Source organism: Doryrhamphus excisus, linkage group LG10, assembly GCF_037039965.1.
Source record: "Doryrhamphus excisus strain RoL-2023G ecotype Guam linkage group LG10, RoL_Dexc_Guam_v1.1, whole genome shotgun sequence".
NCBI classification, from domain to species: Eukaryota; Metazoa; Chordata; class Actinopteri; order Syngnathiformes; family Syngnathidae; genus Doryrhamphus; species Doryrhamphus excisus.
The window spans coordinates 4,781,609-4,807,106 of record NC_136366.1 but is presented as its reverse complement, the minus strand read 5'-3'; the positions used below and the strand labels follow the sequence as shown (position 1 = coordinate 4,807,106).

At 43.2% G+C, this 25,498-nt stretch overlaps 1 protein-coding gene across 3 annotated transcripts in view; it reads left to right on the top strand.

Moving 5' to 3' along the window:
- Positions 1-25,498, top strand: part of ptpn20 (protein tyrosine phosphatase non-receptor type 20) — a 48,438-nt gene that overhangs the window by 9,279 nt on the left and 13,661 nt on the right. The window contains exons 9-37 of one of the 3 annotated variants that reach the window (XM_058054175.2): positions 108-264; positions 387-458; positions 2,084-2,258; positions 3,328-3,463; positions 3,534-3,672; positions 3,735-3,887; positions 5,458-5,643; positions 5,960-6,122; positions 6,210-6,456; positions 6,631-6,710; positions 7,920-7,997; positions 8,119-8,226; positions 8,297-8,413; positions 8,501-8,709; positions 8,785-8,886; positions 10,002-10,095; positions 11,293-11,378; positions 12,755-12,926; positions 14,148-14,359; positions 15,894-15,992; positions 16,070-16,524; positions 17,660-18,353; positions 19,760-19,930; positions 19,989-20,163; positions 21,302-21,512; positions 21,601-21,638; positions 22,672-22,758; positions 24,099-24,160; positions 24,256-24,417. In XM_058054175.2, the coding sequence (XP_057910158.2) occupies positions 108-264; positions 387-458; positions 2,084-2,258; positions 3,328-3,463; positions 3,534-3,672; positions 3,735-3,887; positions 5,458-5,643; positions 5,960-6,122; positions 6,210-6,456; positions 6,631-6,710; positions 7,920-7,997; positions 8,119-8,226; positions 8,297-8,413; positions 8,501-8,709; positions 8,785-8,886; positions 10,002-10,095; positions 11,293-11,378; positions 12,755-12,926; positions 14,148-14,359; positions 15,894-15,992; positions 16,070-16,524; positions 17,660-18,353; positions 19,760-19,930; positions 19,989-20,163; positions 21,302-21,512; positions 21,601-21,638; positions 22,672-22,758; positions 24,099-24,160; positions 24,256-24,417 (4,840 nt within the window). Of the gene's footprint in view, positions 1-107; positions 265-386; positions 459-2,083; positions 2,259-3,327; positions 3,464-3,533; positions 3,673-3,734; positions 3,888-5,457; positions 5,644-5,959; positions 6,123-6,209; positions 6,457-6,630; positions 6,711-7,919; positions 7,998-8,118; positions 8,227-8,296; positions 8,414-8,500; positions 8,710-8,784; positions 8,887-10,001; positions 10,096-11,292; positions 11,379-12,754; positions 12,927-14,147; positions 14,360-15,893; positions 15,993-16,069; positions 16,525-17,659; positions 18,354-19,759; positions 19,931-19,988; positions 20,164-21,301; positions 21,513-21,600; positions 21,639-22,671; positions 22,759-24,098; positions 24,161-24,255; positions 24,418-25,498 lie in introns of those variants that run through there. The other 2 variants (XM_078793878.1, XM_078793879.1) reach the window with 2 other exon arrangements.

Here is a 25,498-nt window from a genome sequence, read left to right as displayed (position 1 = left end):
AACAAACTAACTAAGTACTCACACAGGCAGTACACACAGTATTACCTCGTTTTGCTGACCTTGCATCAGTTTTTCAAACTTGTTTCCCATCCCTCCTCCCACTTCAGGCTCCCCCGGGGACAGCCTCGTCACAGGGACAGCACCTGCAGTTGGCTGGGTCGGAGCCCCCACCACGACGTGTCTCCGAAGGCGGCGGGCAGGTCTCACAGTCCTTCCATCACCTTCAGCGAGTCGTCCATCAGCCTGAGCCAGAGGAAAGCTAAGGTAAGAAGAGATTAGTCGGGAAAAGGCCGACATGCAAGGAGGACGTTCATGCACATCTGTCCATGTGTGTGTGTGTGTGGTGGGGGGGGGTACATTTATTCATCTTCTTCTTTGCTCACCAGGCTTTGGGCCCAGAGTTTATCCGCATGGCTGACGAACAGCAAATTGTTCTGGAGCTCCCAGGATCTATTGTGGTAAACACCATTCCCGTCTTTCCTGCATGCTCAAATATATTTATTATACATCAGTCAGGCCCCAAATGAACCATATCTGCTGGCTATGTTTGGAATTATGGCGTTTTTCTTTGTGGAATATGGCTGGAAATGACCAGAAGACACAAAGCACTACAAGACTTTGTGTTTTCGAGAAGATGTTTGCTAAATACAAGGATGAAGAGTCTTGAACCAGTCATGATGTGCTATATATATCACTATATTGACACTTACTATGGTACCCATTATGGCATTGGAGGCTCATATCACCTCGTACTTCAGTACGGGACAAAAATTTAAAAAATTAAAACTTGAACTATATTAGGAAAACAGGAAGTGAACATAAAAATGGAATCAAGTAGAAATATTGGAATAAAGCCATATTGATATCAAAACATTTCATGAGCATAACATAATAATACTATGAGAAAATGTTTGAATTTAATCACTTCTGCAATATTAGTAACAAAACAAAGAATAAAGTTGCAATATTTGCAGAAAGTATTTTTTATGGGAATAAAGTCCAAATATTATAAAGTCACATCCATCCATCCATTTATCCATCATCCATCTATCCACTTATCCATCCACCCACCCACCCATCCATCTATCCATCCGCCCACCCAGCCATCCATCCATCTATCCATTTATCCAACCATCCATCTATCCATTTATCCAACCATCCATCAATCCATTTATCCATATCCATTTATCCATCCGCCCACCGACCCATCCATCCATTTATCCACCCAATCCATGTATCCATTTATCCAACCATCCACCCATCCATCCATCCATTTATCCATCCACCCACCCACCAATCCATGCATCCATTTATCCAACCATCCATCCATTTATCCATCCACCCACCCATCCACCAATCCATGCATCCATTTAGCCAACCATCCACCCATCCATCAATCCACCCATCCATCTATCCATCCACCCATCCATTTATCCAACCACCCATCCATTTATCCATCCACCCATCCATCTATCCATCCACCCATCCATTTATCCAACCATCCATCCATTTATCCATCCACCCACCCATCCACCAATCCATGCATCCATTTAGCCAACCATCCACCCATCCATCAATCCATCCACCCATCCATCTATCCATCCACCCATCCATTTATCCAACCACCCATCCATTTATCCATCCACCCATCCATCTATCCATCCACCCATCCATTTATCCAACCACCCATCCATCTATCCATTTATCCAACCATCCACCCACCCATAAATTCACCCATCCATCCATTTATCCACCCACCCATCCATCTATCATACATCCATCCATCCGTCCATCAATGACAACATTGCAGTGAAACTAATAGAATAAAATTCCAATGGATCCCCACAATAGTTTTTTTCTCAGAATATAAGCCATTTTTCATCAGAAAACATGTCTCATTCAAATGTACAGCATACATGTACGACTTTTAAAAAAGGCCCCGGACCTCAGTTAGAATCATATGCAGGCTCCAAGATGACTTCTTGAATCAACGTAAGGTTGACTGTGATAGTGTTTTGGTCTTGTTTTGGTCTTTGGCCTGATCACAGGTAACCTTTATTCAAAGTGAATTTTGTGTCCACAGTCCAGAAAGGGGCGCTTGTGCTCATCTCAGAGAGAAGTGACAGTGGTGCTGCCGAGTGGGCAGTACGTGGTGGTTCGCTGTGACGTGAAATCTCAAGCTAGAGACGTGTTTGACATGGTGGTGGCTCACGCTAACCTCGTGGAGCACTTCTACTTCGGTCTTGCCTTCCTGGATGGTGAGAACGCAAAGTCAGCAAACTTTCACATCAACTGCAAAATTTGCCGTGACAACATTTAACACGAGGGGCGGCACGGTGGTCAAGTGGTTAGCACGCAGACCTCACAGCTAGGAGAGTTTGCATGTTCTCCCCGTGCATGTGTGGGTTTTCTCCGGGTACTCCGGTTTCCTCCCACATTCCAAAAACATGCTAGGTTAATTGGCCACTCCAAATTGTCCATAGGTATGAATGTGAGTGTGAATGGTTGTTTGTCTATATGTGCCCTGTGATTGGCTGGCCACCAGTCCAGGGTGTACCCCGCCTCTCGCCCGAAGACAGCTGGGATAGGCTCCAGAAAAGCGGTAGAAAATGAATGAACATCTACCACGAGGGCGGCATGGTGGTCGAGTGGTTAGCGCGCAGACCTCACAGCTAGGAGACCAGGGTTCAATTCCACCCTTGGCCATCTCTGTGCGGAGTTTGCATGTTCTCCCCGTGCATGCGTGGGTTTTCTCCGGGTACTCCGGTTTCCTCCCACATGCTAGGTTAATTGGCCACTCCAAATTGTCCATAGGTATGAATGTGAGTGTGAATGGTTGTTTGTCTATATGTGCCCTGTGATTGGCTGGCCACCAGTCCAGGGTGTACCCCGCCTCTCGCCCCAAGACAGCTGGCATAGGCTCCAACACCCCCGCAACCCTCGTGAGGATAAGCGGTAGAAAATGAATGAATGAATGATTGAGTTCTCCTTGTATTTTGTGTGGAAGTGGTCACTTTTTGGCTTCTTATTTTGTCTTTCCCCACCCTCGGCCATCTCTGTTCGGAGTTTGCATGTTCTCCCTGTGCATGCGTGGGTTTTCTCCGGGTACTCCGGTTTCCTCCCACATTCCAAAAACATGCTAGGTTAATTGGCCACTCCAAATTGTCCATAGGTATGAATGTGAGTGTGAATGGTTGTTTGACTATATGTGCCCCCTAGTGAGGAAAAGTGGCAGAAAATGAATGAATGAACATTTACCACAATATTCGGATAGTATTTGAAGTTTTGTAGTACTTCCAATACATCTTTATTGTTTCCGTTCTCCAGATGATGAATATTTTTTTCTGGACCACGAAACCAAAATCTCCAAAGTTGCGCCCGACAGTTGGAAGAAAGGGCAGATACTTTCTTTTCTGGTGTTTCTTCGAGTCAAGTTTTTTGTCGACGACATCGCTTTCATTTTGTAAGTTGCGGTATCGGTTTCTACTTCTACTGCATCCATGCAGAGTTATATCAGCGATATACTTCTCCAGGCACAGACTGACTCGCCACCAGTACTACTTACAAATGCGCAAGGATATCCTGGAGGACCGGATTTACTGCAACGAGGAAACGGGTTTGTTCCTGGCTGCTCTCGCTCTGCAGGCTGAATTTGGGGATTACATGCCAGAGGTACCGCGAGAAAACCTTGCTGGTGTTCTTATTGCGTATAATTATTGTGTTATTTGTTTTAGTTGTACGGGAAGAGCTACTACCAGCCGGAGCATTATGTATCGAAGAGGATGCTCGAGAAGCTGGCTTTGCCCAACGTGAAGGAAGAGCTGCCGAGGCTGCATGCCAGTCACGCTCCCATGGCGCCTGAAGAGGCGGAAACAGAGTATCTGAAGGTGCGTTTCAGGCTTTTCATTCAATCATTTATCGGAGTTTAGCTGAAATTGCTGTTGCTTTTATCTGATCATATTATCTAATGGGCTGCACGTTGGACGAGTGGTTAGCGCGCAGACCTCACAGCTAGGAGACCAGGGGTTCAATTCCACCCTCGGTTCAGTTACTTATTCCTCCCCCTTCTGTCATTGTTTGCATGCTATCCTCATTAAAATATGAAAACCTATAAATGTTTGGGCGGTTTTAGTTAAAGCAGACACTGTTTTTTCATCTGTGGGATTTGGACAAAGATCAGATCACATTTTATGCAGAAATGTGAGGAATTCCAAAAGGTTCAGATACTTTTCCATACCACTGTAGGGGACCAGGGTTCAATTCCACCCCCTTTTCAGTTACTTGTTACTCCCCCTTCTGTCATTGTTTGCATGCTATCCTCATTAAAATATGAAAACCTATAAATGTTTGGGTGGTTTTAGTTAAAGCAGACACTGTTTTTTCATCTGTTGGATTTTGACAAAGATCAGATCACATTTGATGGTGATTTTATGCAGAAATGTGAGAAATTCCAAAAGGTTCAGATACTTTTTTATACCACTGTAGAAGACCAGGGTTCAATTCCACCCTTGGTTCAGTTACGTATTCCTCCCCCTTCTGTCATTGTTTGCATGCTATCCTCATTAAAATATGAAAACCTATAAATGTTTGGGTGGTTTTAGTTAAAGCAGACACTGTTTTTTTCATCTGTGGGATTTTGACAAAGATCAGATCACATTTGATGGTGATTTTATGCAGAAATACGAGAAATTCCAAAAGGTTCAGATACTTTTTCATACCACTGTAGGAGACCAGGGTTCAATTCCACCCTCGGCCATCTCTGTGTGGAGTTTGCATGTTCTCCCCGTGCATGCGTGGGTTTTCTCCGGGTACTCTGGTTTCCTCCCACATTCCAAAAACATGCTAGGTTAATTGGCCACTCCAAAGCTGCCCCGCGGATGCCTGTCTGTAAATCATGCGGCGGAAAAATACATCAGCGAACCCATGCTCGTATCATTCGATACCGATTCAAGTAAAGAACGCAAATATCGTCCCGATATATCGGATCATTAGTCATGAAGGAAGATGTAGTCACCCATGCCATTCCAACTGCATATGGAAGATATTCCTATAACAGTCTTGTTTTGTTTCCGCAAACACTGCTCTTATTTTGAAGGACAGGGAATGTGGTTTTACGGCTCACACGAGTTGCGTTTAAAAATAATCGTGCTTCTTGTATTTTTTCCCTTAAAAACCTGCACGTTGCCATCGGGCATTGTAAAACCTTCCGTACATTGACCTCGACTCGCACACACAACCACACGAGCATGCTAAAAACTAAGCTAACGGCCTGCAAGCGTCCATTCAGGCCAAAGTATCGCCCAACCTTAGTGGTTTCCTATATTAGCTAACATTTTAGCATGAAATGTCAGACATTTCTGGATACCTTGAGGTACACCTGAGGTGTGTTGAGGATATACGTCGGACTCGTCCCTGCGCCACTGTCACTAATCAATCCACTCAATGCTTCTTTGTCAGATTGCTCAGCAACTACCAGAGTACGGCGTTATGTTCCACCGTGTGGGAAGAGAAAAAAGGCCTGTGATCGGAGAATTGGTTTTGGGAATCTGTGCCAAAGGAATCATTGTGTACGAGATGAAGAACCAGGTCCGGACTGTCACCAGACGCTTCCTCTGGAGGGAAACAGACTCAATTTCCACTGGGGTAAAGACAAGGCACCGAATGACTTCTCCCTCAAACTTCAATCAGAGCTTTTCTTCCTGTCACTCACACACATACATGACCTGGATGGCTGCAGAGTAGACACAGGAACCCATTTAAATAAAAACCATAGTGGAACCTCGTTTTTTGCTATTGTGGACTCAGCTGCTACACACGAAAACCCCTTGAGAAAGCTTTCTAGATCTTCCAGAATCTACACCTATTCCTGCTGTATTAAAGAGTGATTGTCTTACATTTGTGAGAATATAGTAGACTTCCAGTATATTGATTCTTTCTGTGTGATGTCCCTTTTCTCCAGAGACGTAAGCTCATCATCGAATGTGGTGGACCGAGCGGTAAAAAGCACAGTTTTATAACGGAGAGCTCCAAAATCGCACAATACCTCCTCAACCTCTGCTCCGCACAGCACAAGTTCCACAGCGAGATGACGTCACGACAACTGAACCACAGCATGATGCCAGGTGCTGAAAGAGAGGAGACACTCGCACCAGCAGGCACAGCAAATGATACCACCATTTTGTTTATGTCCCCCCCCCTCCCCATGCTAGATGAAAACATGTCCATGTATCCTGGATGTAACCTGAACCTGAAGAGGATCTCGTGCTCTGAAGGCATGCTGAACCATGTCGGTTTAGCACCGGGTCAAGCGAATTCGCTGTCAAAATCCTGCGAGGATCTGACTGCGAAGCTGGAGGCTCGACTCCGGCAGCAGAGAGAAATGAGGCGGAATATGAGGGAGATGAACAAGGAAGGGGCGGGAGAACTCAGGGATTTGAAGGAGCGTCCCTACTGGAGGTAGGTTGTCGGAGATGCACCATATCTTTTTTTTTTTAAAACTTTTTTGTATCTACTTTTTATCGGATTTATCGGCATGTCGTAATTTTTCACGAATTATTGTGCACCCCTAGATAATATAATTCATTGTCTCATTGCATAGCAAAGCTTATTATTGTTATGTTTATGTGAAAGCACGCCTGAGTCCATTCCCAGGATGATGTCCAGTGTCTCGCTGCAGAAACAAGACTCAGAGGCTTTTTCTTCCATACGAGGTAAAGATCATTTATTTACAAAAATGCTCTCATCTTAACGTTGGACTGAGGGAAGGATTTGTTAAACACTGATCACCGTTTTATTTCTAACATTGAACGAGATCTTCACAATGTTTATACTGTTATTATCTACATGCACCAGTTATCTCACCTCTAGTCAATGAATCGATAAGTCTGCTAAAGTCACCGAGTAAGTGGGGTACAAAAGCTGTGGCTGTAGGTAACCTCCTGATGTCGCTTGTTCTCAACTCTATAAAATGGCAGCAGACAATATCCCTGCATCACGCCATGTCCGTATTAGCCTTTGGATGTCAGGAATATAGCTAAAATGTTAACATGCTAACAGATATCATGCTAGCATCAAAAGTGCAGAGAAAGCATTCCTATATCATAATTAATCCCATTTTTTTGTTTATTTTATTATTTATTATTTTATTTTATTATTATTGTATTTATTCTTTTTATATTATTGATTTATTTTAATATTATTAAATATTATTGTATTTATTTGTATTATTATTTTTTATTTATTATTATTTTATTATTTATTATTAATAATAATAATTACACCACAGACTAAAAGTTTGGCCTTCCTTTATCCCCCTGCTTTCATTTCAATCCTGAATCATAAAATTCTTAATAATAATTATTATTATTATGTGGGAGGAAACCGGAGTACCCGGAGAAAAGCCACGCATGCACGGGGAGAACATGCAAACTCCACACAGAGATGGCCGAGGGTGGAATTGAACCCCCTTTCAGTCATTGTTTGCATGCTATCCTCATTAAAATATGAAAACCTATAAATGTTTGGGCGGTTTTAGGTAAAGCAGACACTGTTTTTTCATCTGTGGGATTTTGACAAAGATCAGATCACATTTGATGGTGATTTTATGCAGAAATGTGAGAAAATCCAAAAGGTTCAGATACTTTTCCATACCACTGTAGGAGACCAGGGTTCAATTCCACCCTCGGTTCAGTTACGTATTCCTCCCCCTGGTAGCATTTTAGCTAATTTCCTTATGTCTAAAGGCAAATACACACACGGCATGACATAGGAACACTATGGGACTGCCCTAAACAAAATATATACATAAAAATGCTAAAAATGTAAAAATACTGTATATCCATAGAAAAATAAAGAACTAATTATAGCATTTAGGGTATTGATTGTTGATTTCCCATTGACAGTATGTCCAATATTTCCAGTTGACACGCCGACCAGGTCTCCCCCAGAGCGAGAAATCATCTGCGTGACCCTCAAGAAAGATCCCAAACTCGGCTTTGGTGCGTTTTTCCTTAGTGCACATTCCCGGGAACCTTGATGAAAATTTCATGAGAGCTAATTCTAGCTAATTCTTTAAACGGCTGACTTTTGTCTCCGCCTCCCCTGCTGGTCCTGTTTCAGGCTTTGTGATCGTAGGCGAGGACAATACGGCTAAACTCGACCTTGGGATCTTCATCGCTTCCATTGTTCCCGACGGACCCGCGGACAAGGATGGACGCATCAAAGCGGGTACGACTTTAAAGTCCACGGCAAAGAGAAACCTGACGAAGCTCGGGAATTATTTGTGTTTTTGTTTCAGGCGGACGTCTCATCTCCTTGAATAAGACCAGTTTAGAGGGCGTGACCTTCAGCGATGCTGCGGCCATCTTACAGAGCAGCCCTGAAGAAGTGGAGCTGATTGTGTCCCAGCCTAAACGTAAGCTCCAAGTTCTCCAAGTTATGTATGTATATGCTCCAGTTTTTGTTATGATCGGAATTTTGGAACAAATCCATTCCTGTTCAGAGAATCTAGAAGATAGTAAGAACTCCTTGTGCCAAAGCACGCTGGGCTTGGCTTTGGAGAGGAACTTTGGCTCTCAGACCACCCTGAGTGGCACGGAGTATCGACACGCCATGGAAGAACTGGAGGAGGCCATCAGCCTCTCCAGCATGGCGACCACCAAGCAGAACCGGAAACTTCACATCCCGGTGGTGCGGATACATGACGCACAGGTTAGCAGAGTCCAAACTAGCAAGATCTACTGTCCTTTTGTAAACAACTACTTGACCTCGTTTCTCTTATTTTAGGACATGTGCTCCAGATCGCCATCCATCTTAAGTCTGAAGGCGGGAGAGAAGTTTATAGTTGAGCTAAAGAAGAAGACTGGGAGTCTTGGCATCAGCGTTGCTGTGAGTGAAATTATTTTTCATTTATTTTAATTTAGTTTATTTATGAAATACATCATGTGTTCACAGCTACAGTGGTATGAAAAAGTATCTGAACCTTTTGGAATTTCTTATATTTCCGCATAAAATCACCATCAAATGTGATCTGATCTTTGTCAAAATCCCACAGATGAAAAAACAGTGTCTGCTTTAACTAAAACCACCCGAACATTTGTAGGTTTTCATATTTTAATGAGGATAGCATGCAAACAATGACAAAAGGAGGGTTCAATTCCACCCTCGGCCATCTCTGTGTGGAGTTTGCATGTTCTCCTCGTGCATGCGTGGGTTTTCCCCCGGGTACTCCGGTTTCTTCCCACATTCCAAAAACATGCTAGGTTAATTAGCGACTCCAAATTGTCCATAGGTATGAATGTGAGTGTGAATGGTTGTTTGTCTATATGTGCCCTGTGATTGGCTGGCCACCAGTCCAGGGTGTACCCCGCCTCTCGCCCCGAAGACAGCTGGGATAGGCTCCAGCACCCTCGCAATGCTCAATGAGGAAAAGCGGTAAAAAATGAATGAATTAATGAATTATTACGTACATTTCGGACTACAAATTGCTACATGCTGTAGGCTTCAAACCCTATGGCTTGATATGGCGAATTAAATGCTAAAAGAACTACATTTCCCATGATGCTTAGAGTACAGATTCAGGAAGTCTTATACAGTGATTGTGTTCTGTTCTGACAAATCTTTAGTAAGTTTGATCAAGTGTAGAATTACTACAGTTTCGGCTTGGAATAAAATGACAGTCATTTGCAGTATTTTTAACTTACAGTAATTACAGAACATAAAATAACTATATTTTCAGTTCACAGGAAACTCTATTACTATATTGACATCGATTTAAGATAGTATTGGAAAAGATGGCGGAAAATGAAAATGAATGAATGAATGAATAATGTGTTCATTACACCACATTAGTTGGAGGGAAGATTAGCAGAGGATTACAATATCAGTTGATATCAGTATGGGTAATAAATTACAATATCAGATAATCCATATAATATCAGATATACCGTAACAGAGTTTGTGTGTGACCTGGACTAATACCTTTCATGTGGTCTACTCCAAAGGGAGGAATAAACACAAACGTGAGGTATGGAGGCATCTATATCAAAAGTCTGGTGGTTGGCGGTGCTGCAGACCAGGATGGACGCATTCAAATTGGTAATTTTCACTGATATACCAGGGGTGTCCAAACTGTGGCTGTTTTTAAATAGGCCTGTGGTACATTATAAGGAGGTAATTGAACAGGAAAACTAAGAAACAAATGGACAAATCAGCACTAATTTATATTGCATCACAAGAATAAACTCAAAATATTAAGATAAATAAGTTGCAATCCAACCAGAAAAAAGGAATAATATTAATAATTAATTTAAGCTAATAATAATAATAATGTTAATAATAATGTTCCTAAATGGGCTTTTTTTTACTCACAAGCATTTAAAATTTAAAACCAGTATCATAAATAAATAAATCTTATTTTGAGCTGACACAATACACAAAAACAGTTTGGGAGTGCTAACTCACGTATTGTATTTGCGATCGAAGAGATTTCCCACTACTTATTATAGATAAAAACTTATTTAAATCTGTGATTATATGCGATTAATTGTGAGTTAACTATGGACAAAATGCGAATAATCGCAAAAATAGCGTGTGTGTGTATATATATTTATATGTTGTATCATAATAATATAGAATTATTGTATATATTATAATACTGTAATATATAATATTGTTGAATATTACAAGAATAAAGTCAAACTTACAGGAATTACACCATAATATGAATTGATAATCATAATTGAGATATTTGTAAAATTCTTTTGAACACGCAACAGCAGAAATGTTAGGAGAATAAATAAAGAGAAAAAAGTTTTTACATGAATAAACTCACTTTACATAAATAAAAAATGATATTATTTAAATATTATTAATAATAAATAATATAATATATTATTAAATAAAATAAATAGTAATCTTATTTTGTAGTATTTTGTAGAATTGTATTCTTTAGAGTTTTTTGTATACATTTTTTTTTTCATGTACACAATTTTAGCATTGAGCTTTCACACTTTTTTGCCAGTCCTTCAATGCACCACAGTTGCTGTGACACACAAAAGTGATATTTTCGATATTGTGATTCCATCTGTTATTGTTATTATTAAGGGCGTCTCAATGACTTACATATTTTTTTCCAAGCGGGGGTTGACGTTTTTGCTTGTTCATGCTTCACTGAAGAGGATTGACTCAGATTTGATGGCATGTCTGTCAAACACAAACACACACACACACACACGAGTGTATTGATGCTGCTAATGATGATGATGATGAGATTGGTGTGTTTGCATATGACAGGTGACAGACTGCTGGAGGTTGACGGCTCCAACCTGAGGGCTGTGACTCACCAACAAGCTGTGGAATGCCTCAAGCGGACTGAGGAGGTCAGTGCACGTACACACACACACACACACGCACACACACACACAGTACACACAGCCGAATACAATTAAATATAATCTATCCTGTTTATCTTCCCCCAGACAATGTTATGCTAGGAGTCCACTGGCCCGGTGCTAGTTGGTGCCAGTTTGCACCAATGCAATTTGCTGTGGCGCCTAGCGTCACCAAGTGGCTCGAACTGGCTCGTGGTGGCCCGGAAAACGGGGGCAAAAATTTTGGTTGCCGACAAGAAAATGTCAAAATGTTTAAAATGTTTTCACAATCCGCCTATTGGAATGCACTGGAATGTAATGGCGCGAGCCAAGTTGCGCCAATGATACTAGGAGTCCACTGTGCCGGGGCTAGTTGGTGCCAGTTCACGGCAATGCAATTGCAATTTACTGTGCGCCTAGTGTCGCCAATACGGTGCCTCGTGGCGTGCAGTGGCTCAAACTGCCTCCCAACTGACTCGTGGTGGCCCGTAAAACGGTGGCGAAAGTTGTTCACTTTTTTCGCAATCCGCTTATTGGAATCCACTGGAATGTCATGGCGCGAGCCAAGTTGCGCCAATGATACTAGGAGTCCACTGTGCCGGTGCCAGTTGGTGCCAGTTCGCGGCAATGCAATTTGCTGTGGCGCCTAGCGTCGCCAAAAAGGTGCCTCGTGGCATGCAGTGGCTCAAACTGCCTCCCAACTGGCTCGTGTTGGCCCGTAAAACGGTGGCGAAAATTGAGTTTGCCGGCAAGAAAATGTCAAATTGTTTAATTTTTTTTTTGCAATCCGCTTATTGGAATCCACTGGAATGTAATGGCGCAAGCCAAGTTGCGCCAATGATACTAGGAGTCCACTGTGCCGGTGCCAGTTGGTGCCAGTTCACGGCAATGCAATTTGCTGTGGCGCCTAGTGTCACCAACAAGGTGCCTAGTGGTGTGCAGTGGCTTGAACTACCTCCCAACTGGCTCGTGGTGGCCCGGAAAACGGTGGCAAAAATTTAGTTTGCCGGCAAGAAAATGTCAAAATGTTTACATTTTTTTCGCAATCCGCTTATTGGAATCCACTGGAATGTAATGGCGCGAGCCAAGTTGCGCCAATTATACTAGGAGTCCACTGTGCCGGTGCCAGTTGGTGCCAGTTGGCACCAATACAATGGATTGGAGTCCTAGCATGACACACTCACATACCGGGACCGACCTTTTGGTCCCCTATGAAAATTACAGGTGAGGTAAATGATGATTTTCTGACCCTTTCAGGGTCCCAATCTTTTCCTATGCATTTCCCTGCATTTCCTATAAAAATGATGGTCCACAAATGTATCACTGACAAGAAAAGGCGACAGTATAAAAAGTGTTCAAGGAACATGAATTGTTTTTGCTGATAGGTGGTGAACCTGCTGCTGGAAAGAGAACCAACAGTCATCTTGGAGCCCAGGACCGACCACCCCCTCCCCACCTCCATCCACAGTACATCACACACACAGCCCCCCAGGACAGAGGTCTCCTTGGAAACAACCTTGAGTGGCCGAGTCAAGGACTACAGCTTTGTGACTGATGGTGAGTGTGGGGTGGGGGTGGGGGGTGGGGGGGGTTGTAGCACAATGCCCACTAAAGAAAAACCAAGAAGAGAATTTTAGACACACACACACACACACATACACACACGGCCTCGAGGTATGTGGGTCATCTGACAGTTACATTGTGGTGGCTGTCAGAGTCATCAAGCACTGGTCTGAAGGGACAGTTTGATGCCTCCATGTAAAGACTCTTTCTCCAAGGAGAAGGAATACTATGGAATACTGTACATTTGTTCTTCTGAGGGTTCAGAAGGGACACAGCAAAGAAGCAGAAGAAAGAGAGAGAAAAAAAAATCTAAAATAAAATAAAATAAAATAAAATAAAATAAAATAAAATAAAATAAAATAAAATAAAATAAAATAAAATAAAATTAAATAAAATTAAATAAAATTAAATTAAAAATCAAAATCAAGGCTGCATGGCGGACGGGGGTGCTGGAGCCTATCCCAGCTGTCTTCGGGCGAGAGGCAGGGTACACCCTGGACTGGTGGCCAGCCAATCACAGGGCACATGTAGACAAACAACCATTCACACTCACATTCATACCTATGGACAATTTGGAGTCGCTAATTAACCTAGCATGTTTTTGGAATGTGGGAGGAAACCGGAGTACCCGGAGAAAACCCACGCATGCACGGGGTGGAATTGAATCCTGGTCTCCTAGCTGTGAGGTCTGCGCGTTAACCACTCGATTACCGTGCAGCCCCCTAATAATAGTTTTACTGAAATTTATTTATTTATTTATTGTTTTAACATAATTTTTCTGAACAACACATGAGATTTTATGACTTTAAATTAGTTTATAATTATACATTATTATATATTATATTATATAACAATAGTTTTTAATTTTGTACAGTTGTTAACTTTTGTTGTATTGCTATTAAGATGAGGGAAACATTTGACCGTTGGCAAAAAACAACTTTTGCATCAAAACTTTCTGATTTGCTGTTTTACGATATTAAAATGACTTTTATGTTATGTATGTTATGTTATTATTAAGACACCTTGGAGCGCACCATGGCTCAGGTGATAGAGTGGTGGTCTCCAAACTTGAGAGTTGCTAGTTCGATCTTCCATCCTCCGGTGACTACGTTAACATATCCATGGCCAAGATACTGAACCCGCAGTTGGTCCTGATGCTGCATCATCAGTTGGCTCATGTACTGTACTCAATGTCCAATTCTACTTCTGTCCTAGAAAACACACATGAAGTCATACTGAAGAAAAGTTTATCGGGGCTAGGCTTCAGTTTCAACATTTCCCAGCTGCAATCGGGGCCCGATCGAGGCAGCGTCGTCCGCATCAAGCGCCTGTTCGAGGGCCAGCCGGCCATGGAGAGTGGTCTACTACGAGAAGGGGACGTTATTCTGTCTGTAAACAAAGAGTGTCTCAAGGACCTTTCCTACCAGGTATGTTTAACTTATTATTAATGTTATTTTGCTCAAAATGTTGTTAAGTTGCTCCTCAAAAACAATACGTTGGTAACACCATGGAGTGTCGTTCATCTACATCAGTGATTCACGAATCCTTGAATCTAATCTAATCTGGTCTAAAAACCTCAAGGTAGGGCTTAACAAGAAGAAACTGATGTTTGAGTTGGTCACCTGTTCAGACACGGTCTCAAGTGCTTGTTTTTTTAATGCACAAGATTAGAGACGGGCGGCACGGCGGTCGAGTGGTTACCGCGCAGACCTCACAGCTAGGAGACCAGGGTTCAAATCCACCCTCGGCCATCTCTGTGTGGAGTTTGCATGTTCTCCCCGTGCATGCGTGGGTTTTCTCCGGGTACTCCGGTTTCCTCCCACATTCCAAAAACATGCTAGGTTAATTGGCCACTCCAAATAGTCCATAGGTATGAATGTGAGTGTGAATGGTTGTTTGTCGAACTGGCACCAACTGGCGCCGGCACAGTGGACTTCCAGTATTATTGGCGCAACTTGGCTCGTGCCATTACATTCCAGTGGATTGATTCCAATAAGTGGATTGTTTGTGAAACATTTTAAACATTTTGACACTCTACTCGTTTTACGGGCCAACACGAGCCAGTTGGGAGGCAGTTCGAGCCACTGCACGCCACTAGGCACCTTATTGGTGACACAAGGTGCCACAGCAAATTGCATTGGTGCAAACTGGCACCAACTGGCGCTGGCACAGTAGACTCAACTATTAACATTGGCGCAACTTAGCTCGCGCCATTACATTCCAGTGGATTCCAAAAGGCGGATTGTTTGCAAAAACAACTTCACTAATCCTTGAATCGGTTGCAGGGGTGCTGGAGCCTATCCCAGCTGTCTTCAGGCGAGAGGCGGGGTACACCCTGGACTGGTGGCCAGCCAATCACAGGGCACATATAGACAAACAACCATTCACACTCACATTCATACCTATGGACAATTTGGAGTGGCTAATTAACCTAGCATGTTTTTGGAATGTGGGAGGAAACCGGAGTACCCGGAGAAAACCCACGCATGCACAGGGAGAACATGCAAACTCCACACAGAGATGGCCCAGGGTGGAATTGAACCCTGGTCTCTTAGCTGTGAGGTCCACTGGTCCGCCGTTCAGCCAATTAAGTTTATATATTTTTTAATTGTTTAATTTTTCTTTGAAGTTTTACTTTTTTTTTACAATTTTTAAATTTAACAAATGTTTTTTTTAATTTTCTAAAAAAAAAAAAATTATTTTCTGTCACGTACCGAAATAATTTGTTGTAGTTGTGAGTGTGAATGGCTGTTTGTCTATATGTGCCCTGTGATTGGCTGGCCGCCTCAGATAGTTGAATACAAATGTAAATAATGGAAAGTTATATTTTGATTGATGTAAGAAATGCACTGTAATGTTTCATATATTTGCCCAAAAATAAAAAAAAGTTGAGTTACAGAAGTTACCGTCACAGAATGTACGCTCATGACGACTGTACTTTGTTTGTTTATGCGACCTTAGAGGGTTTTGTTCCTGCTTCGTGGTGCCCCTTCTGAGGTCCACCTCTTGATCTGTCGACCCGGTCCAGGACTGTTGTATGATGCGGATGACAACACACTGGTGAGTAATCACATGACTTAAATAAAGTACAGCTGTACTACTACTATACTCTACTCTACCCTCTCTGGTAACTTTAGAGTCCTGCACCCGCCAGGCAGGCTCGATCCCGCTCTCTGGACATCCGACTCGGGGACGACTACAGCCAGCTTCTTAAGTTTCAATTTGACATCAATATGGCTGCTCAGAAGCGGGCCTCCACACTCAAGGAAAAGAAATGGCAAGATCCTCCAGGAGCTTCACCGTTCTTTGAAGGCCAAGAGAGGGAAGTCCAAGGAGAACAGAGTCCTCCATCTTCACCACCACCCGTACTCGCTTCTCCAACACCACCAATCTCACCAGTCTCACCCGCATCACCGACTTCACCCATCCTGCCTGAAGTCTGCTTTCGACCGGCACAACAAGAGTTGGCGCAGACTGCCGAGAAACCAGAAGAAGAACAGGAAGTGGAGATAAAGAAGTCAAGCCAGGACGAAGAGGTGGCTGTTGCGGCAAGTTCAGCGGCCATATTTGCTTCAAACTCCATGTATGCCAGGTAAGAAAGTGAGCCGAGGCCACAAGACTTCATTGCCACCCCATTGGTTGGACTGTGGATCAGTCCAGAACTAGTCAGTTGGAAATTGGCCCAAACCTTCCTGTAACTCTGAAAAGAACAGATACCATGATTAAATGGGAGTCCCATCTATCCATCCATCCATTTTCCTCCGCTTATCCGGGTCCGGGTCGCGGCTGCAGCAGTTTCTGTAGGGAAGCCCAGACTTCCTGGTCCCCGGCCACCTCCTCCAGCTCCACCGGACACCAAGGCGTTCCCAGGCCAGCTGTGAGACATAATCCCTCCAGCGTGTCCTAGGTCTGCCCCGGGGCCTTTTCCCGGCTGGGCATGCCCGGAACACCTCACCAGGGAGGCGTCCCGGAGGTATCCGGACTAGATGCCCGAGCCACCTCAACTGACTCCTCTCGATGTGAAGGAGAAGCGGCTCTACTCTGGATGACTGAGCTCCTCACCCTATCTCTTAGGGTGAGTCCAGCTACCCTACGGAGGAAACTCATTTCAGCCGCCTGTATCCGCGATCTCATTCTTTCGGTCACGATCCAAAGCTCATGACCATAGGTGAGGGTGGGAACATAGATCGACTGGTAAATTGAGATCTTTGCCCTTCGGCTCAGCTCTCTTTTCACCACGACGGTCCGGTACAGCGAACGCATTACTGCCGAGGCTGCACCGATCCGTCTGTCGACCTAACGCTCCCACTTTCCCTCACTCGTAAACAAGACCCCGAGATACTCCATAACTCCTCCACCTGGGGCAGGACCTCATTCCCAACCAGGAAGGAGCACTCCACCCTTTTCCGACTGAGAACCATGGCCTCTGATTTGGAGGTACTGAGTCTCAGATGCAAACCGTCCCAGTAAACGTTGAAGGTCACAGCCCGAAGAGGCCATAAGAACCACATCATCTGCAAATAACAGAGATAAGATTCTAAGGCCCCTGAACCGGACTCCGTCAACACCTTGGCTGCGCCTAGAAATTCTGTCCATGAAAATTGTGAACAGAATCGGTGACAAAGGGCAGCCTTGGTGGAGGCCAACGTTTACTTGACTTACTACTGGCAATGCAAACCAATGAATGGGAATCCCAACAGGGTATGATGGCTTCTGTTTCTTTGCAGTGGTGTTCGAGAAGAAGCAGACGGAAGTGTGACCTACTGCCTGGTGGGAAACGGACTGACCATCATGACGGATGAGGAGTATTTGACCATCAGTTCCACCCTGGAACCGCAACAGAGTTTCCAGTCCAATCAAGCCACACAAACACCGATATCTAACCTCAACCTCAACTCTCAGACCCCGACCACTTCTTCTAGTTTCTCTCAGACCTCCAACATATCAAGTAGTTTTTCACAGACTCCTAACACAGTATCTGGTCTCACTCAGACCTCCAATATACTGTCAAGTTTCTCTCAGACCTCAAATACGTTGTCGAGCCCCAGCTGTCAGAAGCCAGCGACTACCATGTCACTGCTGAACCTCTCGTCTGACACCCTGACCACTTGTGCCTTGGCGCACCCGTCTCAGCCGCTAACAACCCAGCCGTCCAAGGCCAAGCTCCATCACCCGCTCCTCCCGCCACTGCAGTGCAGATCCCTCCCCAAAAACATCCAGCCACTCTCTCAAAATCTAATTCCTCCAGGGAACCCCATCACAACCCAGATCATTTCCTCAACGCCTCCTTGCATCAGCGCGCCCGCTTCCACCGTGGCACCGATTGCCCAGAGCCACGCACAGCGGAGAGAAGACCTCGAGAAGAAAGAAAGGGAACGTGAGGAAGAGGAGGATGAGGATGAAGAAGAGAGTAGAAGAAGGGTAATGATCTTTATTCGCTTTTTTTAAAACCCTTTCACATGCTTGTTGAATCCATTATGCTAGGAGTCACTACGAGCCACAGCGAGCCACTACGTGCCAATCACATAATCTTTGGCACCAACTGGCGCCGGCAGAGTGGACTCCAAGTATCATTGGCGCAACTTGGCTTGCGCCATTACATGCCAGTGGATTCCAATAGGCGGATTGTTTGCGAAAACATTTTGACATTTTCTTGCCGGCAAACTCAACTCGTTTTACGGGCCACCACGAGCCAGTTGGGAGGCAGTTCGAGCCACTGCATGCCACTTGGCACCTTATTGGTGACACTTGGCGCCACAGCAAATTGCATTGGTGCGAACTGGCACCAACTGGCACCGGCCCAGTGGTCTTGCAAAAAATGTTTAAACATTTTGACACAACTCGTTTTACGGGCCACCACGAGCCAGTTGGGAGGCTGTTCGAGCCGCTGCACGCCACTAGGCACCTTATTGGTGACACAAGACGCCACAGCAAATTGCATTGGTGCAAACTGGCACCAACTGGCGCTGGCACAGTGGACTCCTATTAACATTGGCGCAACTTGGCTTGCGCCATTACATTCCAGTGGATTCCAAAAGGCGGATTGTTTGCGAAAACATTTGAAACATTTTGACATTTTCTTGCCGGCAAACTCAATTTTTGCCAACATTTTCCGGGCCACCACGAGCCAGTTGGAAGGCAGCTCGAGCCACTGCACGTCACTAGGCACCTTATTGGTGACACAAGGCGCCACAGCAAATTGCATTGGTGCTAACTGGCACCAACTGGCACTGACACAGTGGACTCCTATTAACATTGGCGCAACTTGGCTCACGCCATTACATTCCAGTGGATTCCAATAAGCGGATTGTTTGCGAAAACATTTAAAACATTTTGACATTTTCTTGCCGACAAACTCAATTTTTGCCACAGTTTTACGGGCCACCATGAGTCAGTTGGGAGGCAGTTCGAGCCACTGCATGCCACTAGGCACCTTATTGGTGACACAATGCGCCACAGCAAATTGCATTGGTGTGAACTGGCACCAATTGGCGCCGGCACAGTGAACCCCTAGTATCATTGTATCAACTTGGCTCGCGCCATTACATTCCAGTGGATTCCAATAGGTGGATTGTTTGTGAAAACATTTTAAACATTTTGACATTTTCTTGCCGGCAAACTCAACTCGTTTTACGGGTCACCACGAGCCAGTTGGGAGGCAGTTCGAGCCACTGCACGCCACTAGGCACCTTATTGGTGACACAAGGCGCCACAGCGAATTTGCATTGGTGCGAACTGGTGGACTCCTAGCATTACTGAACACAACGTGGAAACCACTGTTAGGGAAATCGTTTTTTTAACGAGGGGTATTGTTTGCTGCCTTGCAGGGGTCCGTGAAAGAATTTGAGTTGACGGTACTTCTCACCAAGTCCAGGAGTGGAAGTTTTGGGTTCACCATCACCCGAAGCAAACTGGACAACTGCTACTACATACAGGAAATACTGGACAACCCTGCAAAAGCAGACGGACGCCTCCGAGCAGGAGATCGGCTAATTACGGTAGACCCTTGCGTTGTTTGATGCCGTAATAATAATAATGAAATATTTTCAAATGCAGGTAAATGGGCATGATGTTACCAGTGTGGCAGACGAAGTTGCCATGACGATTCTCAGGTCCTCTCCCAGGAGACTCAGTATGACGCTGGGGAGGGCCGTTACCAACCTGGTGGCGCCACCTTCCTGTGACAGCCTGCCTGATATTGTCCTCTATAAGACGCCTTCAGGACAGCTAGGTAGGGATTTCCTGGTCATTTCCTGGTCCTTGTTGTAGCGACACATTATACACAGCAAGAAGGTTCCAGGGTCAAAGGTCCTTGGAAGGGTTTTCTGCAGGTTCTCCAGAACACATGCTAAAATTAGCTTAGCGCTTGATGCTATAGTATTCTACTCTCCAGTTGTAGTGATGCAGTGATGGAAAAAAAAATCGGTATCGGCTCGAAAAAAAACATATCGGTCGATCCCTAATCATGATGCATGTTTTCCTCCCCCTGGAACAAGATTCCGGGATACTCCTCCACCTGAGGCAAGACTCCACTCCCACCCGAGTGTTCACAATCCATCCTAATGAATCATTTGCGAATGATTTGGCCATCGGCTAAGGGTGATGGAAAAAAAATCGGTATCGGCATTGGCTCGAAAAAAAAACATATCGGTCCATCCCTAATCATCCGGGATATTCCTCCACCTGAGGCAAGACTCCACTCCCACCCGAGTGTTCACAATCCATCCTAATGAATCATTTGCGAATGATTTGGCCATCGGCCATCGGCTAAGGGTGATGGAAAAAAAATCGGTATCGGCATCGGCTCGAAAAAAACCATATCGGTCGAGACCTAATCATGATGCATGTTTTCCTCCCCCTGGAACAAGATTCCGGGATACTCCTCCACCTGAGGCGAGACTCCACTCCCACCCGAGTGTTCACAATCCATCCTAATGAATCATTTGCGAATGATTTGGCCATCGGCTAAGGGTGATGGAAAAAAAATCGGTATCAGCATCGGCTCGAAAAAATCCATATCGGTCGAGACCTAATCATGATGCATGTTTTCCTCCCCCTGGAACAAGATTCCGGGATACTCCTCCACCTGAGGCGAGACTCCACTCCCACCTGAATGTTCACAATCCATCCTAATGAATCATTTGCGAATGATTTGGCCATCGGCCATCGGCTAAGGGTGATGGGAAAAAAAATCGGTATCAGCTTGAAAAAAACCATATCAGTCGATCCCTAATCATCCGGGATACTCCTCCACCTGAGGCAAGGCTCCACTCCCACCCGAGTGTTCCCAATCCATCCTAATGAATCATTTGCGAATGATTTGGACCTGTAGCTTTGGACCTGCTTCCATTTGTTGACACTTCCTCCAGGTATCAAACTGACTGGCGGCATTGGCAGCAAATGGCAGGGCATTTACTGTTTAGAGGTGGTACCGGGCTCTCCAGCCAGCGAGGAGGGCAGCGTCCAACCCAATGACAAGATCCTCTACATCTGCGGAAGATGCACTCTGGGGATGACCCTGGAGGACGCCGTCAAAGCTTGCGAGATAGCCTCGCGTAAAGTCAAGCTCAAAATCCTGAGGTACAGTATGTGTGTGTAAAGCGGCCATATCGGGGCGACGGTGAAACGCTCGCTCACTCGGAATGTTTTTGTCTCTCCAATGGTCCAGAGATGACCAGCCGGTGACCCCCAAGGCCAAATGGAACGGTGAGGATGCTTGTGAAAGATTCATGAGATGATTCTGTATCCTTCAAAGGACAAACACGAAGGGAGCATATGGTTGTTAGCGATACACCAATGCTTAGAAAGTGTTTACGTTTTACTAAATGATCATTTAAGTTCAATAATTACAAAATATGACAAAAATAAAATAAAATTTAAAAAAAACTATATGAGGAAAGCAGGAAGTGAACAAATGTAACAGTTACTGATTGTAAAAGTACCAGATGGAGGGGTAGGATTTAATAAGCTTTGCTTCTTCCTACTCCTTTTGGACATGTGGAACTGTGAACTGATTATGTGATGCATTCAATTGTAATCTGATGCATGTTCAAATGAAATTAAACCATTACATTACCATTGTACAATAAATAAAATAAAATTTAAAAATAAATAATAAATAAATAATAAATAAATAATAAATAAATAATAAATAAATAATAAATAAATAATAAATAAATAATAAATAAATAATAAATAAATAATAAATAAATAATAAATAAATAATAAATAAACATTAAATAAATAATAAATAAATAATAAATAAATAAAGAGTAAATAAATAATAAATAATACATAAATAAATAAAATTAAAAAAACAAAACTTTAATTATATTAGGAAAGCAGGAAGTGACCAAATGTAACAGTTACTGATTGTAAAAGTACCAGATGGAGGGGTAGGATATAATAAGCTTTGCTTCTTCCTACTCCTTTTGGGCATGTGGAACTGTGAACTGATTATGGGATGCATTCAATTGTAATCTGATGCATGTTCAAATGAAATAAAACCATTACCATTACTATTGTACAATAAATAAAAAAAACATATACAAATAAAATAAAATAAAATAAAATAAAATAAAATAAAATAAAATAAAATAAAATAAAATAAAATAAAATAAAATAAATAATGCATGTTGCATGTTCAAATGAAATAAAACCATTAGCATACCTTTAATGGTAATTCATCATCTGTCTATCATTGGGTTCACCTTTAATAAAGCCTTCTTCTTCCTCATAGGTCTGTTTGACTGGAAAAAGGACAAGAAGTTTTTTGCTCGCTTTGAAGAACCGGTCTCTCCAGACAAAGAATCACCTCCTGAAGATGGTGAGATAGTCTTACATCATCTCCATCTCCATCAACATGTGCTTGTTGCCCGTTTGTGTAGGCTATGTGTCTGCGTGAGATGCCTTCGCAGTCCAATACCACAGTAGGGGGCCAGAGGCTTGCTAATTATTAATCCTCTGCAGTGAGAGCCCAAGTTCTGTTTGTCAGCATTCAAAACACACACACACACACACATCCTGCCATGGTGTTCTACAGCACAGGTGGTTCAGTTGCTTGGTGACGGCGGCAGCAGGTAAGGGGACAACTTGTTCAGCTGGGAGGTTGGTACTGTACATCTTGTTTGGTTCTTTGTGGTTTTGCCTCAGAAACGCAATTGGCTGGAAGTCAACAAATGGTAATGGTTTTATTTCATTCATTTGAACATGCATCAGATTACAATTGAATGCATCACATAATCAGTTCACAGTTCCACATGTCCAAAAGGAGTAGGAAGAAGCAAAGCTTATTAAATCCTACCCCTCCATCTGGTACTTTTACAATCACTAACTGTTACATTTGTTCACTTCCTGCTTTCCTAATATTGTTTAAGTTAAAAAAAAATTAAATACATTTTTAATTTTTTTTGTCTTGTGCCGAAAGTACGACGTTTTATATATATATATATTTTTTTTACTTTATTTTATTAAATTTCTTAATTTTTTTAATTTTTAATTTTTTTGTCACATATCGAAGTACAAGGTGATATGCGCATACAATGACATAATGGGTACCATAGTAAGTCAATATAGTGATATATATAGCACATCATGACTGGTTCATGACTCTTCATCCTTGTATTTAGCAAATTTATTTTATTTATTAATTTATTTTATTAATTTTTATTCTTTTTTTATTTTGTTTTTTAAAAATATTTAAATTTTTTAAATTAAAAAAAAATATTCATCCTTGTATTTAGCAAACATCAACTGCTTGTATTGTTTCTTGAATTGGCTCATCGTTGTGAATTGTTTGAGGTCCTTACTCAATCCATACCATAGTTTGATTCCACATACTGAAATGCTATGGCTTTTTAACGTAGTCCTAGCATATAAGTGTTTCAAATTTAGTTCTTCTTGTAGAGAAGTATTGGATGACATTTTTTAGGTAATTGGTTATTTTTAGCCTTATGCGTTATTTTAGCTGTTTGAAAATGAACTATATCAGCAAGTTGAAGTATTTGTGATTTTATAAATAAGGAGTTAGTATGTTCTCTGTAGGCGGCATTATGAATTATCCTGACTGACCTTTTTTGCAGTACATTTAGTGAGTGAAGATTGCTTTTATAGTTATTACCCCAAATGGATGCCAACTTTATGTGTTTTTTTTTCTTCCCCTCCCAGTTGAAATTGTTTTTCGAACTGCTGACAACTCCAGCCGCCTGTCTGTGGCTGAACATCAAGATGTAAGTCTTCTTGACATTCTTATGTTCATGTAACTAACACGAGACGACCGATACCTGCAAATCTGATGCTTACCTCACTCCTCCGTGACAACCAGAGTTGCATCATGCAAGTGGAGTTCAGCAAACCAGAAGGAGGAGGTCTTGGCTTTGCTTTGATTGGAGGCACCAATGGTAGCATGCTCAGGGTGAAGGAAATCTGCTCTGGTGGCGTAGCTGAGCAAGATGGCCGTCTAAGAGTGGGAGATATTCTATTAGAGGTAAAAATGTACACTTCATTCATTTTCTACCGCTTTTTCCTCACGAGGGTCGCGGGGGTGCTGGAGCCTATCCCAGCTGTCTTGGGGCAAGAGGTGGGGTACACCCTGGACTGGTGGCCAGCCAATCACAGGGCACATATAGACAAACAACCATTCACACTCACATTCATACCTATGGACAATTTGGAGTCGCTAATTAACCTAGCATGTTTTTGGAATGTGGGAGGAAACCGGAGTACCCGGAGAAACATGCAAAGTCCACACAGAGATGGCCGAGGGTGGGATTGAACTCGGGTCTCCTAGCTGTTAGGTCTGCACGGTAACTACTCGACCGCCGTGCAGCCCCGCTTCCAAATTCATTCATTCATTCATTTTCTACCGCTTATCCTGACGAGGGTCGCGGGGGTGCTGGAGCCTATCCCAGCCAATTAACCTAGCATGTTTTTGGAATGTGGGAGGAAACCGGAGTACCCGGAGAAACATGCAAAGTCCACAGAGAGATGGCCGAGGGTGGGATTGAACTCTGGTCTCCTAGCTGTTAGGTCTTCACGGTAACCACTCGACCGCCGTGCAGCCCCGCTTCCAAATTCATTCATTCATTCATTTTCTACCGCTTATCCTGACGAGGGTCGCGGGGGTGCTGGAGCCTATTCCAGCCAATTAACCTAGCATGTTTTTGGAATGTGGGAGGAAACCGGAGTACCCGGAGAAAACCCACACATGCACGGGGAGAACATGCAAACTCCACACAGAGATGGCCGAGGGTGGAATTGAACCCTGGTCTCTTAGCGGTGAGGTCTGTGCGCTAACCACTGGTCCGCCATGCAGCCAATTTAAGTTTATATTTTTTTTATTAAATTTTTTAAAAAGTTTTACAATTTTTTATAATTTTTTTAATTTTTTTTTTATAATGTTTACTTTTTTTTTTTTTTACAATTTTTAAATATAACAAATGTTTTTTTTTAATTTTCTAAAAAATGTCACGTACCGAAATAATTTGGTGTGTTTATGAGTGTGAATGGTTGTTTGTCTATATGTGCCCTGTGATTGGCTGGCCACCAGTCCAGGGTGTACCCCGCCT